Source organism: Schistocerca cancellata, chromosome 2, assembly GCF_023864275.1.
Source record: "Schistocerca cancellata isolate TAMUIC-IGC-003103 chromosome 2, iqSchCanc2.1, whole genome shotgun sequence".
NCBI lineage: Eukaryota > Metazoa > Arthropoda > Insecta > Orthoptera > Acrididae > Schistocerca > Schistocerca cancellata.
In genome coordinates, this window is record NC_064627.1 from 1,091,985,436 (window position 1) to 1,091,998,881 (window position 13,446).

The 13,446-nt window shown below is 38.9% G+C and overlaps 1 protein-coding gene across 1 annotated transcript in view; it reads right to left on the reverse strand.

The window, feature by feature from the left end:
* LOC126163107 (ryanodine receptor) overlaps positions 1-13,446 on the reverse strand; it is a 737,240-nt gene that overhangs the window by 458,387 nt on the left and 265,407 nt on the right. Inside the window, exons 10-13 of the mRNA XM_049920028.1 lie at positions 11,957-12,128; positions 5,654-5,823; positions 5,327-5,451; positions 2,090-2,290 (exon numbers count right to left, since the gene is read on the reverse strand). Of these exons, the coding sequence (XP_049775985.1) occupies positions 2,090-2,290; positions 5,327-5,451; positions 5,654-5,823; positions 11,957-12,128 (668 nt within the window). The remainder of the gene's footprint in view (positions 1-2,089; positions 2,291-5,326; positions 5,452-5,653; positions 5,824-11,956; positions 12,129-13,446) is intronic.

Sequence of the window (13,446 nt, forward strand, 5' to 3'; positions counted from 1 at the left end):
CAAATGTGATGCCCTTTTGCGTTTTCTGATATAACTTGACACTAGTATTGATCAGGATGAAGTCTTCATTTTTACCCAGACATGGAAGCTTACAAATCAGTGGATGAATTTCCCACTACCAGTTCTCGCATCACTCAAGCCGTCACTGCTGACCCTCTTCTGCATAAAGTGTGACAAAATGTTCAGCGAGGAAGGCCTCAGCAATCTCTGGCTTGTGCATTACATCTCGTCCACAATTATTTTTTGTTATGACACAGACTCACACTCTTCTGCATCAGGATCACTGGAGCATCTCATCTCATGAAAGAAGATGCTGACAAGCTGCCATGTCTATTGGGCCAGAATTGATCATGAGGTTGAACATAAGACAAGGGCGTTTTTGGATTCTGGAAGTGCTGTGTTAGCAGTAGCAGAGTCCTTTATGCATAGGCTAAATGATAAGACTTCTGTAATTTTTCTGTTGATGGGGATAAAAGTAAAAATGGGAATAGGGGGAATGAACAAATCTGTGAAACAGAAAGTGTTACTAGAATTCAAGAGATATGATCGTGAATTTAAAATAGCCTGTTTAATTATTACAGGACTAGTTAAAGATGTAGCTTTAGGCACAGATTTCTGACATGCTATCAGACCAACCTAAAATGTAAGAACAGACAATTAGAGATTGATAATGGTGGAAATCAGAAACATGTAAGATTTATAGATTTCTGTGGGATGAGGGATGTGTACTGTTGTGACTTGGCAAGACAGCCAAGCCACTATGATTGGTAGCCGAAAGGCACGCGTTAAGCTCACGCAGGCTGGTGTGAGGTCTGGAACAGGTAAAGTAATTATACTAGCAAAAAAAGGAACGTGGCTTCGGGAATACTTAACTTTAATCCATAATTGGTGAACATTGGTCTGACGGTACAGGCATCACAAGATAAATAGCAAATGATAATGGCTCCTTGCTAGGTCGTAGCAAATGACGTAGCTGAAGGCTGTGCTAACTATCGTCTCGGCAAATGAGAGCGTAATTCGTCGGTGAACCATCTCTAGCAAAGTCGGCTGTACAACTGGGGCGAGTGCTAGGAAGTCTATCTAGACCTGCCGTGTGGCGGCGCTCGGTCTGCAACCACTGACAGTGGCGACACGCAGGTCCGACGTATACTAGCGGACCGCGGCCGATTTAAAGGCTACCACCTAGCAAATGTGGTGTCTGGCGGTGACACCACATGTACCACACACAAAAATGATACAGGAGGATGATGAGGAGGTACACGTGCACAAGAGATGGAAAGAGGAGAAGCCTGTAAAAAGGGATGTTTAGTGTATAAAGATTTAAAAAATTATTTTATTCTTTGATGTATTTACTCTGTGTAATTGTACGAATCAAAAGTACTTAAATCAGGAAGAGGCAGTGAGAAATACAGCACCGGGGTTGCAAGAAATGTATATAGTGATGCTTTAATGAATAATGTGATTTTTCTACACTATTAGTAATTTGTTTAGGGGAAAATTTACAGAACTGTCATTTATTTGAACATACTTTTTTATCTAACGGCGTTTCTAATACAGCACTTACCCTAATATGATATTTAGTGAGTCTACATTTATGAAAGCAAAAGTGGTGCTATGTGTTAATAGTTGTTAAAAAGTTTGTGTGTAACTGGGTTTGAAACTGTCTTATTTACTAACATGTTAGGCATACTAATCACAATTTCGCCTGGTAGACAAGGCTGGCAGTGAACATAAAGAAGTCCATTCTGGTCATGGTCATGGTCATTCTACTTTTATCATTTCAACAATTTCTGTCGGTCACCATGTCAGGTTTCAACTCCAAGTGCACTACAGTAGGTATGTGATGACAACTAGACAATAAGAAATGGCTAAATATTAAACAAAATTATTTTTTTGTTAGCAGTGAACATAATAGATGAGTTAGGAGAAATGAGAATGGATTGGGAGAGATGTAGCAGTGCCAACAAACTCCACAGTCTAATAATACAGGATGTCTGAAGAAATTTCACCCATATGGTTTCATTTCTATTACTTGGATGGACAGAAAAAACTTTTAGGTAAGACAATGGTTACAGAGAAATATTCTTACCAAGAAGCTGGTACAGATATCCTGAAATAACTTCCCAGCTTTGGCCAGTATCATCTCCAGACAGGGCAATTAGGAATCCTTGTGATGTGATAACATTAATTTTGTCAATAGCTTCAAGGATGAGGTTTAATATTCCTTCTTCTTGAAACAGGTCCTGTCTGTTTCTCAATGCTCTAAGTCTGTTCTGCTTCTCTTCATGCTCTGGAATTGAACAGGAAAACATACTACATTTAAAGAAATGAAACAAAAATATTTTACTTAGTAACACCAAAAGCTAAATTAACAATAATTTTTGACAAAAGAGAAAGATTTGAATTCTTGGAAGACCTTTTCACAAACATAGGCACTATGCATTTCTGCTTTGATTTGAAGTAAATAAAGAGAAAAAATAAACGCCTATTAATTTTATTAGAGAGCAGTAGATTGAAACAAGGTTTAAAGATTTCTCTAATTTCTTTGTTAGGTTCTCATTTGAATTTGTCCACTGGCTGCTTCCACACGGGATGCAACTAATAACAACAATGTTGTATGTGGAGTTGTCCTTCCGTTTCTGTTCTCTTTCCTCCATTTATTCTGCACAAGATAATACAAAATGGTGCATGACTCTGAGCATAGTTATTCTTCACATTCTGCTTTTCCTTTGTAACTTTAGCATGAAACACCAAAGATCACAGTATGATTTTGAGCTGAATTATCATTCAAATGCTGTTATTTTTGCTCTCTGCTACCAGTCACAAGCTCTGTTAACATAACATTCCTCTAGATGGCCCATAAATAGGTTGGCATAGGATGGTGCCATGCAGGTGACCATAGCCGTATCCAGGATTTGCTTGTAGTTAATGCTCTGAGAACCAATAATAATGAGGATAGGTGGCAACTCACCACAGAGATGATTGCTGAGCCACAGACAGGCATGTAGAAAAAAACAATCACACTCTCACACTAAATTTTTAGCCATAGCTTTTGTCAGAAAACGAGAGCACACACAAATTCACACAATCACTCACATACAACTAATGCACACATGACCGTTGTCTCCAGTCACTGCATCTACAGTCTCTGAGAGTCAGATCCAAACAAACCAATCCTCATGCCCCCTGCTTCTTGTCGGCAGCTGCTAGGCTAGCGGCAAGAAATTGTGGCAGCACTGACTGCACGCTGAAAGGAGTGGTAAGAAGGGGAGAAGCAATAGGAATGATGGAGTAGGGAAGTGGAGCAAGTACTCAGCTGCACCCAGCCAGCAATGGTGTATGACGCCGCAGTTTGTTTCATCTAACAAGACAAAAACGAGATTTTTCCAGTTTTTTTTTCCTTTTCCTTTTCTTTTTTCTTCTTTTTTTCAAATTTCCCTAATATTTCCTGGACGTGTTTGAAATTTCACTGATATTCTGATTTCCAGAGCCTGTGGCAACCCTGCTAGTATTCTACCCATAAACTGATACCTGCTACATGCTTTACCAACAACTAAGCATATGCGATCATTCCACTTCATGTCCCTACAGAGTGTTACATCCAAGTGTTTGTATGAGTTTACATATTCCAAATGTGACTCACTAATATTACATTCATAGGATACCACATTTTTTTGTTTTGCAAAGTGCACAATTTTACAATTTTGAGCATTTAAAGTAAGCTGTGCCATTCTGAAATCTTCCCAAGTCTGACTGAATACTTGTACAGATTTGTTACTGGACTCCACTGAAAAAGAGGGGTTCAAAAAGAAATGAGCCAGAGTCTGGAATGCACAATCTGGTGACAGGAGGGTAATGGCATGTGTAACAAGGTGTGATCCTTCCCGAATGTGGAAGTACACAGCCTGTCGCGAGAGGGCACGCATGCATGTCATGTGACTATAGAGAGCTAGCAGTAGCATGCATCAATCATCCAACGCTGCCAGTGGCATGGTTATGCTGACGTTCTTCTTTGACCAAGATGGCCCCCTTCTGGTTCACTTCCTGCAGCATGGAACAACAGTGAATGCCCAGCATTACTCGGAATCCTTGACCACCCTTTACCAAGCGATCAAATCAAAACGACCAGTCAGTCTCACTCCTGTGGTAATTCTGCTCCATGACAATGCAAAGCCTCGTAGTGTCAACACAGTCGCAGCACTCCTGCAGAAATTCAAATGGGAGATTCTCCATACAATCCAGACCTCTCTCCCTATGATTACGCCATTTTTGGTCCCCTTAAAAAGGCTCTAAGGGGCAAATGATTCACCTTGGATGACAATGTCCAGGTGTACGAGCGGAACTGGTTAACATCGCAGCCCTGGGAATTTTAAGTGACAGCCATTCACTGCTTTGTGTCACAGTGGGACAAGTGTCTCAACAACCAGGGTCAATACTTCTAACATACAGGTACTGGTTTCTGTAATTATGCCTCCAACTCATTTCTTTTTGAACACCCCTTATAGATAACTGCATCAACTGCGATAAGTCTTAGGTCATTATTAATATTGTCCACAAGATCATTAATAAATAACATAAGCAGCAAGTGACCCAACACGTTTCCCTGGGGTACATCCGAAGTTACTTCTAGATCTGTTGATGACCCTCCATCCAAGATAACATGTTTTGCCCTCCCTATCAAGAAATCATCAATTATGTCTGATACCCAATATGATTGTACCCTCTGGACCGTTTATATTGTTTTTTCATGTTTTTGTGCCAATTATATTGAACATGCATATTTATAATGACCTCAGTGTTTTTTCTTCTGGAACATTTTTGAAATTAAGTTCAAAACAGACAGTTGGTTATACCCAGAAAACAAAAATGTAATGTAACCCACTGATCCATTTGAAGATAAGGGTGAAACATGCTGTGGAAGAAAATAAAAGTGAGTGGCATGGATAATTGTTTTAACTTGTCTTTTACGTCACAAACAGTTGAAAATTCTGAACCAATTCCCATACGGATGACATATGGAAATTGCATTCTTTTATTAACACTTAAGATGTCACTTGGCCTATTTATCATTTCAAAATCTACTTAATACAGCACAGTTCTAGCACGGTTTGAGGTGTCATGTCATGGACTGTGCGGTCTGTCCCGCCGGAGGTTTGAGTCCTCCCTCGGGCATGGGTGTGTGTGTTGTTCTTAGCATAAGTTAGTTTAAGTAGTGTGTAAGTTTAGGGACTGATGACCTAAGCAGTTTGGTCCCTTAGGAATTCACACACATTTGAACATTTGAGCACAGTTTTATGTAAATACTGATACTAGAATGAATGCTTACCCATTTCTTCCTCTGGCTGGGCAAAGTAGTTTATTAAATCTTCAAGGCACATAACCATTTCATTTAAATTCACAGACATAAAAAATAATGAATGTCGTCTATTTGTCTGCAGTGTTTCTAGTCCCCTGAAACACATTACATAATTACCTCTTTTATACTATCTTCAAGCATTCTTTTATAATTCATTACGTTGCAATTAAATGAAAGTTTTAGCTTACCAAATTAGTACAAAAATTCCTATTACACACCTGAACATATGCAGAGGAGTAATAACTATTAATTAATATAATTATACAAAAATTAATTTCTAGATGTTTCAGTACTCACGTTATAAATTTCGTGAAAAGGGAACTACATTTTCTTATAACACGAGCCGTTCTTGATTCCTCCTCTTGACTGCGGCTAAAGTCTAAGCCATCATCCATTTTCCCTTCTTCATGGAGGACAGCTTGCTTTTCTTCAACTTTCCCCACACCTTTCTTTTTTGTTTCATAAGCCTAATGGGTACAGAAAATTTGGTCATTAGAGCATGTTTTAGTAACTGTGTCAAAATGGACAGTGGGCTATTTTACTTTATGATCTGGGCACTAGTGGTAGCTGCACATCAGAACATTTTGTATCACTCACTACAGGGCAGTCAGAAGTATTATCTTTACATGCACAACATACGAAAATAACAAGTACCATCTCCAACATTTATTAACAAAGAATCTTCCTTCAAAGATGCTACTAACAATATTACTGTTTCTTACATGAGACTTCTATGTAATTTTCTTGAGCAACTTAGAGGTTAGAAACTTCTTGTGATGGCTGTAAGATTTCTTAGTTTACGGAGTGGAATGGTCTGCATGAGAGTTATGACATAATAAGGCTAATGCATCTGGTGATGCCATGCTGAATTATGTTGTTCCTTTTGGGGTTTGACATGCAGAAAAATGCTTGTCATGAGAAAAGAATTTTAAAGAGAATACAGTGGTTATCACATTGCACGACAGTTAAGAAAAGGCACTGTTTCAGGTTTCAAAATATTGTCTCGAACTTGCTTAAGTATTTTGCAGAGTTAAAATGCTAATAAGAGTCACCATGCACTTCATTTAAATTCCAATACACTAGACTCTCGCTAATCTGGCCCTCAATAGTGTGGCCTCTCAGAATCCAGCACACATCCAAAAACACGTGCACAATGAATTATCGTGCACAACAATGCTCAGTTAAACAATGCTTTATATACTGTATTTGAAATTGTAGCTTTAGTTACAGTTCAGAATCATGTCTTCTAAAAGGAAATACGTTGTGCTAGAACTCAATCAGAAACTCGAAATTTTAGATAAGTTAAATCGAGGTTCTTTGCAGAAAGCCATTGCTGCTGAGTTCAGTGTTGGACAAGCAATTATTTATGACATCAAAAAGAAAGAATATGTTATTCGACAGTACTCAAGACAAATGGATAGTGAGTTGGCAAAATGGAAGGTTATGCGAAAGAGTGAGAATGAAGAACTGGATGTAGCTGTTTATAGATGATTCATACAACTACGCAGTAAAGGAATTCCAGTCAGTGGCCTGACTATAAAGGAAAAAGCAGCTGCATTTAACAAACAACTTGGCTGTAGTAATGTGTTTGCAGCGAGTGAAGGTTGGCTATCAAACTGGAAAAAACAACATGGCATTCGGCAGCTGATAGTCAACGGGTAAAGTCGTTCAGCTAACAATAAGGGTGCTGATAAGTTTGTAAGTAAGATATGGAAGATAACAGAGGAAGAATATTTCACAGCTGATGCCTTGTATAATGCTGATGAAATGGGACTCTTTTACAAGATGCTTCCTTCAGAAACATTAGCTGCTAAGAACGAGAAGGAAGCTCCTGGTTACAAGCAACAGAAACAGAATGTAATATTAATGGCGTGTTGTAATGAAAATAGGAGTCATAAACTACCGCTTATGGTGATTGGAAGATCCCAACATCCACAGTGTTTTAAACACACTGACATAAATACTCTACCATTGCAGTATCACGCTCAAATGAAAGCATGTACGGACAGACAAATATTCTCTCAGTGGTACCATGAAACATTTGTACCAGCAGTGAGGAAAGAGCTAAAGAAGAAAAAGCTTCCACTGAAAGCTATCCTTATAATTGACAATGCTCCCAGTCATCCTTCAGATGTTTCTCTAAAGTTTGATGGTATACAAGCACTGTTTCTCCCACCCAACGTGACAGCCCCAATTGAGCTCATGGACCAGGGAATTTTGGAATTAATTAAACATCATTATGGACATTCACTTCTCGTCTCCTTGCTGAACAAAACTGAAAATGACTATCGAGACTACGCTGAAAGCAATTAACATACTTGATGTTGTTTTCCAAGCAGCCGAGGCATGGGACAAAGTGGAGAACACTACCATAATGAAGAGCAGGAGAAAACTGTGGCCATCCATTGATGCCAAGTTGGATCCAGTAGTGAGAGACAGCGATGAGTCAGTCAATTCGTAATTATCAACTATTTTGTACAGTGACATGTTCTACAACCTTCCAGGAGGAGAAGAAATTAGAAATTGATAATGAAAATGTTACTAAGTGGCTGAATGAGGAAAACTGTGATACAGACCAAACTTTAACAGATGAAGAAATAATCAAAAGTGTGCAAGAAAGTAATGATGAAAGTCATGAAGAAGAGGACACAGGAAAAGAGAGCATGAAGATTTCTCACACTGCTGGTGCTGAAGCTGCCAAGGTCTTCCTGGACAACAACCAGATACATGCAGTACCAATGTAATGCTTGTATAAGTGATGCATCATAAAGCATGCCACCATCGCATATCATCATTGTGAAAGTTAAAAATGAGGGACATGTTTTACAGTGAGTGATTCAACTGTATAATTATGAACAGTATATTTTACACTCAAGGACTAAGTTTTATTTGAAAATTAATGTATTTTTGGATTTAATAAAGTATATCCTCTGTTTTAAAATTGTACTCTTCGGTTTAATAAAGTACAGTACACTACTGTATATCCCCTATGTTTTCAAAATAAATAAAAAAACAAAATAAATTCATAAAATAAATTTCAGACACTCAATAATCTGGCACTTCTGTTAAACCGGTACCCATATGTCTCAGGAATGACTGGATTAGCGAGAGTCTAGTGTGTTCACAATTACTAAGCCACAATAATATTGGAAATATGTGAGCACATTTTATAAATGCAGACATACATTTATGTTCGATTTATTTTAAAAATCACAGAACAATGGAAAATCCAGAATGGAATAATGACAATCTTGTGAAAAGGATAGTTGATACTCACCATATAACAGAAATGAGTCACAGATAGGCACAACAAAAAGACTGTCAAACAAGGCTTTTAGTCAAACATGCCCTCATCAGAATAGACAGCACACACACACACACACACACACACACACACACACACACACAGGCACACGCGCACTACATGCAAATGCAAACGCAACTCACACATACATCTACATCTACCCATCTACATCTACATCTACATGGTTACTCTGCTAGTCACAATAAAGTGCCTGTCAGAGGGTTCAATGAACCACCTTCAAGCTGTCTCTCTACGGTTCCTCTCTTGAACGGAGCACGGTAAAATCGAACACTTAAATTTTTCTGTGCGAGCCCTGATCTCTTATCTTATAGTGATGATAATTTCTCCTTAAGTAGGTGGGTGCCAACATAATGTTTTCGCAAACAGAGGAGAAACTGGTGATTGAAATTTTATGAGAAGATCCCATCACAACGAAAAACGTCTTTGTTTCAATGACTGTCACTCCAAATCACGTATCATGTCTGTGCCACTATCTCCCCTATTTCATGATAATACAAAACGAGCTGCCCTTCTTTGAACTTTTTCGATATCGTCTGTCAGTCCCACCTGATGCGGATCCCACACTGCAGAGCAGTACTCCAGAATAGGGCCGACAAGCATGGTATAAGCAGCCTCTTTAGTAGACCCGTTGCACCTTTTAAGTGTTCTGCTAATGAATCACAGTCTTTGGTTTGCTCTACCCACACCACTATCTATGTGATCATTCCAATCTAGGTTATTTGTAATTGTAATCCCTAAGTATTTAGTTGAACTTATAGCCTTCAGGTTTGGGTGGCTTATGGCATAATCGAAATTTAACGGATTTCTTTTAGTACTCATGTACTTCACACTTTTCTTTATTCAGGGTCAATTGTCACTTTTTGCACCATACAGATATCTTATCTAAATCATTTTGCAATTTGTTTTGGTCATCTGATGACTTCACAAGACGATAAATGACAGTATCATCTGCAAACAATCTAAGAGGGCTACTTAGATTGTCTCCTATGTCATTAATATAGATCAGGAACAATACAGGGTCTATAACACTTCCTCGGGGAATGCTGGATCTTACTTCTGTTTTACTCGATGACTTTCCATCTATTACTACAAACTGTGACTTTTCTGACAGGAAATCATGAATCTAGTCGCAGAACTGAGGCAATATTCCATAGGCACGCAGTTTGGTTAGAAGACGCTTGTGAGGAACAGTGCCAAAAGCCTTCTGGAAATCTAAAAATAGGGAATCAATTTGACATACCCTGTCAAGAGCACTCATTACTTCATGAGTATAAAGAGCTAGTTGTGTTTCACAAGAACGATATTGTCTGAATCCGTGCTGACTATGTGTCAATAAATTGTTTTCTTCAAGGTAATTCATAATGCTCAAACACAGAATATGTTCCAAAACCCTACTGCCAATCGACGTTAGTGATATGGGCCTGTAATTCAGCGGATTACTCCTATTTCCCTTTTTGGGTATTGGTGCGACTTGAGCAATTTTACAGTCTTTAGGTGTGGAACTTTCTGTGAGCGAGCAGTTGTATATAACTGCTAAATATGGTGCTATTGTATCTGCATACTCTGAAAGGAACCTGACTGGTATACAATTACTTCACCTTCTTTGGTGAATGAGTTTTGGAAAACCGTGTTTAATAACTCTGCTTTAGTGGCACTGTCATCAGTGACTTCACCATTGTTATTGCGCAGTGAAGGTATTGACTGCATCCTGCCACTTCCGTGCTTTATGTATGACCAGAATGTCTTTGGGTTTTCTGCCAGATTCTGAGACAGAGTTTTGATGTGGAAATTATTAAAAGCTTCTCACATTGAAGACAAGCTATATTTCAAACTTCTGCAAAACTTTGCCAATCTTGGGGATTTTGTGTTCTTTTAAATTTGGCATGCTTTTTTCATTGATTCTGCAACAGCAATTTGAGCCATTTTGTGTACTGTGGGGGGTCAGGACCATCACTTGTTAATTTATGTGGTACATATCTCTCAACTGCTGTTGATACTATCTCTTTGAAATCATTCCACATCTTTTCTTCACTTACATGATCAGATCGAAAGGAGGGGAGACTGTCTCTTAAAAAGGTGTTCAGCCCATTTTTATCAGCTTTTTTAAATAGATGTACTTTGCGTTTCTTTTTGATGGCTGTAGGTGTTATGGTATTCAGCCTAGTAGCAAATGCCTTGTGGTCGCTAATCCCTGTATTCATCATAATATTCCCTATTTGTCCATGATTATTGGTTGCTAATAGGTCGTGTATGCTTTCACAATAATTTATGCTTTGAGTGGGCTCATGAACTAATTGTTCAAAATAATTTTCTGAGAAAGCATTCAGTACAATTTCTGATGACGCTTTATGCCTACTGCCAGCTTTAAACATATAATCTTTCCAGCATATCAAGGGTAGATTGAAGTCACCACTGGCTGTAATTGTATGAGTGGGGTACCTGTTTGAAATGGGACTCAAGTTTTCTTTGAACTGTTCCGCAACTATATCTTCTGAGTTGGGGGGTTGGTGAAATGATCCAATGAATAGTTTAGCCTGATTGTCAAGTATAACCTCTACCCATGCTATTTCGCAGGAACTATCTACTTCAGTTTCGCTAAAAGGTGAACTACTTTGAGCTTAAGTGCTTTCGATTACGACTTGGAGCTCTGGTTCTTTCCCAACACAGCTACGACAATTTACAACTACAATAATGATTGTTTCTACAACTACCTTAGTGTGTTTTACCTGCCCCTTTTTAGACAGATGCCCTTTCTGTGCTTTCCTGAGACCCTCTAACCCAGAAGACTGACCAGTCCCTTCCACACAGACCCCGCTACCTGGGTAGCTGCTTCCTGTGTGTAGTGAACTCCTGACCTATTACACGGAACCTGGAAACCCACCACCCGATGGCAAAAGTCAAGGAATCTGCACATGAGTGTGTGAGTTGCATTTGTATGTGTGTGTATCTGTTGTCTACTCTGATGAAGGCCTATCTGACCAAAAGCTTTGTTTGATATCTTTTTGTTGTGCCTATCCTGCAACTCAGCATCTCTGTTATATGGTAAGCAGCAACTATCCTTTGCACAATATTATCATTAAAAATTATGGAAATGCACATGTACACAACCAAGAAACTAACCACAGCATTATGATATATTTTCAATAGAGGGAGAAAGATGAAACAAGTGCATTCCATTGATCTGAAAATACATGCAGTACACAAAATTTACTGCCAGTTTTCACAATTCTTTCAAAGTTTTATAGAAACTACATTACATGAGTGATTATTTGTACCTTATATGATAACCAAAGTGAGGTTTCCGAATGTTGAACTATGACTGTGCTGTCACCATATTTTATTATGGGTGAGCCAATCACTTCAAGATCTTTGTCTTCAAGTACCACTTTCTGATCATCTTTTTCTTGGCGCAGGCAGAATGTTGATGATGCTATTGTTGCTTCATCCCTATGAAAAGAAGGTAGAGGTAGTGAAAAATGATTGAATATTCCTTTTTTGAAGGAGAAAATACTAATTATTATTTCATGTATGGCTGTATTTCACTAACATGTAAACATGCACGTAACTGAAAATATGTTTTCAGTAAAGCATTTATAGTAATTCTTCAGTTACAATTTACACAGGAACAACTGTTCAGTCATCAACATTTAGGATCCCTTAAAATAATAAAGGCAAGCATCAGGATGACTGCTACTCAATTTCTTTTGCCATACTTGTCTTATTGAGATCTGTACTCTATTTCAAATGGCTCCATAGATAACAAAATATTAAAACCAAATCTTCCTTCCTTTTAATTGGTCATGTATGATTATCAGTTCCTGCATCAGCTGTAGTATATGAGCTTGTGCTCCATCCCTGTTAAGTAATTGTCAACAATACTTTCAACCATACTCTTCCTTCTATTACCTTTTCACATATGATTGTTAATTCTCAAATCAATTCAGCTCAATGTGCCACCTTCCTGAACACTGACCTCCATCTCTCTGAATGTTCAATCGATACCTCCGTCTACATCAAGCTCACTAGCCATTAACAGCACCTGTATTTTGATAGCCGCCATCCATTCCACACCAAAGAATCTCCACTGTATAGTCTGGCAACCTGTGAATGGCACATACATGGTGATGTGAATTCCCATACCCAGCATGTTGAAGGTCTTACTAAGGTCTCCAAAGACAGTTGCCATCCCCCAGACCTGGTCCACATACAGATTTCCTACACAATACCCTTACATGCCCCTAATCCTTCCACCAACCCCAAGAATCAGCTGCGAAGATGCACGCATACCGTCACACACTGTTACCCTGGACTGAAACAGCTGAACCATAGCCATCATCAGCATTTTGACTATTCTTCATTGTGACCAGAACTGAGAAACGTCCTACCCACAATCCCCCCCCCCAAAATGGTATTCCACTGTCCATACAATATACAATCTACACATCGTGATCCATCCTTACACTACACCCACTTCCAACTACTTGCCACATGGGTAATGTCGCTGTGGAAGAGCCAGATGCAAGACCTGTCCTATACACCCAACCAGACGTCCTACTTCAGTCCCATCCTAGTCTCACCTATACCAGCACAGGCATGGATACCCATGAAAGCAGCTCTGCCGCAATTTCTGCATAACATTTTATGTGGGCATGACCACTCGGCTGTCCACTAACATGAATGGCCACCAACAAACTGTGGCCACAAGCACGGCTGACTACCCAATGGTGGAACACGCTGCTGAGCACAACACACTCGTTTTCAGCAG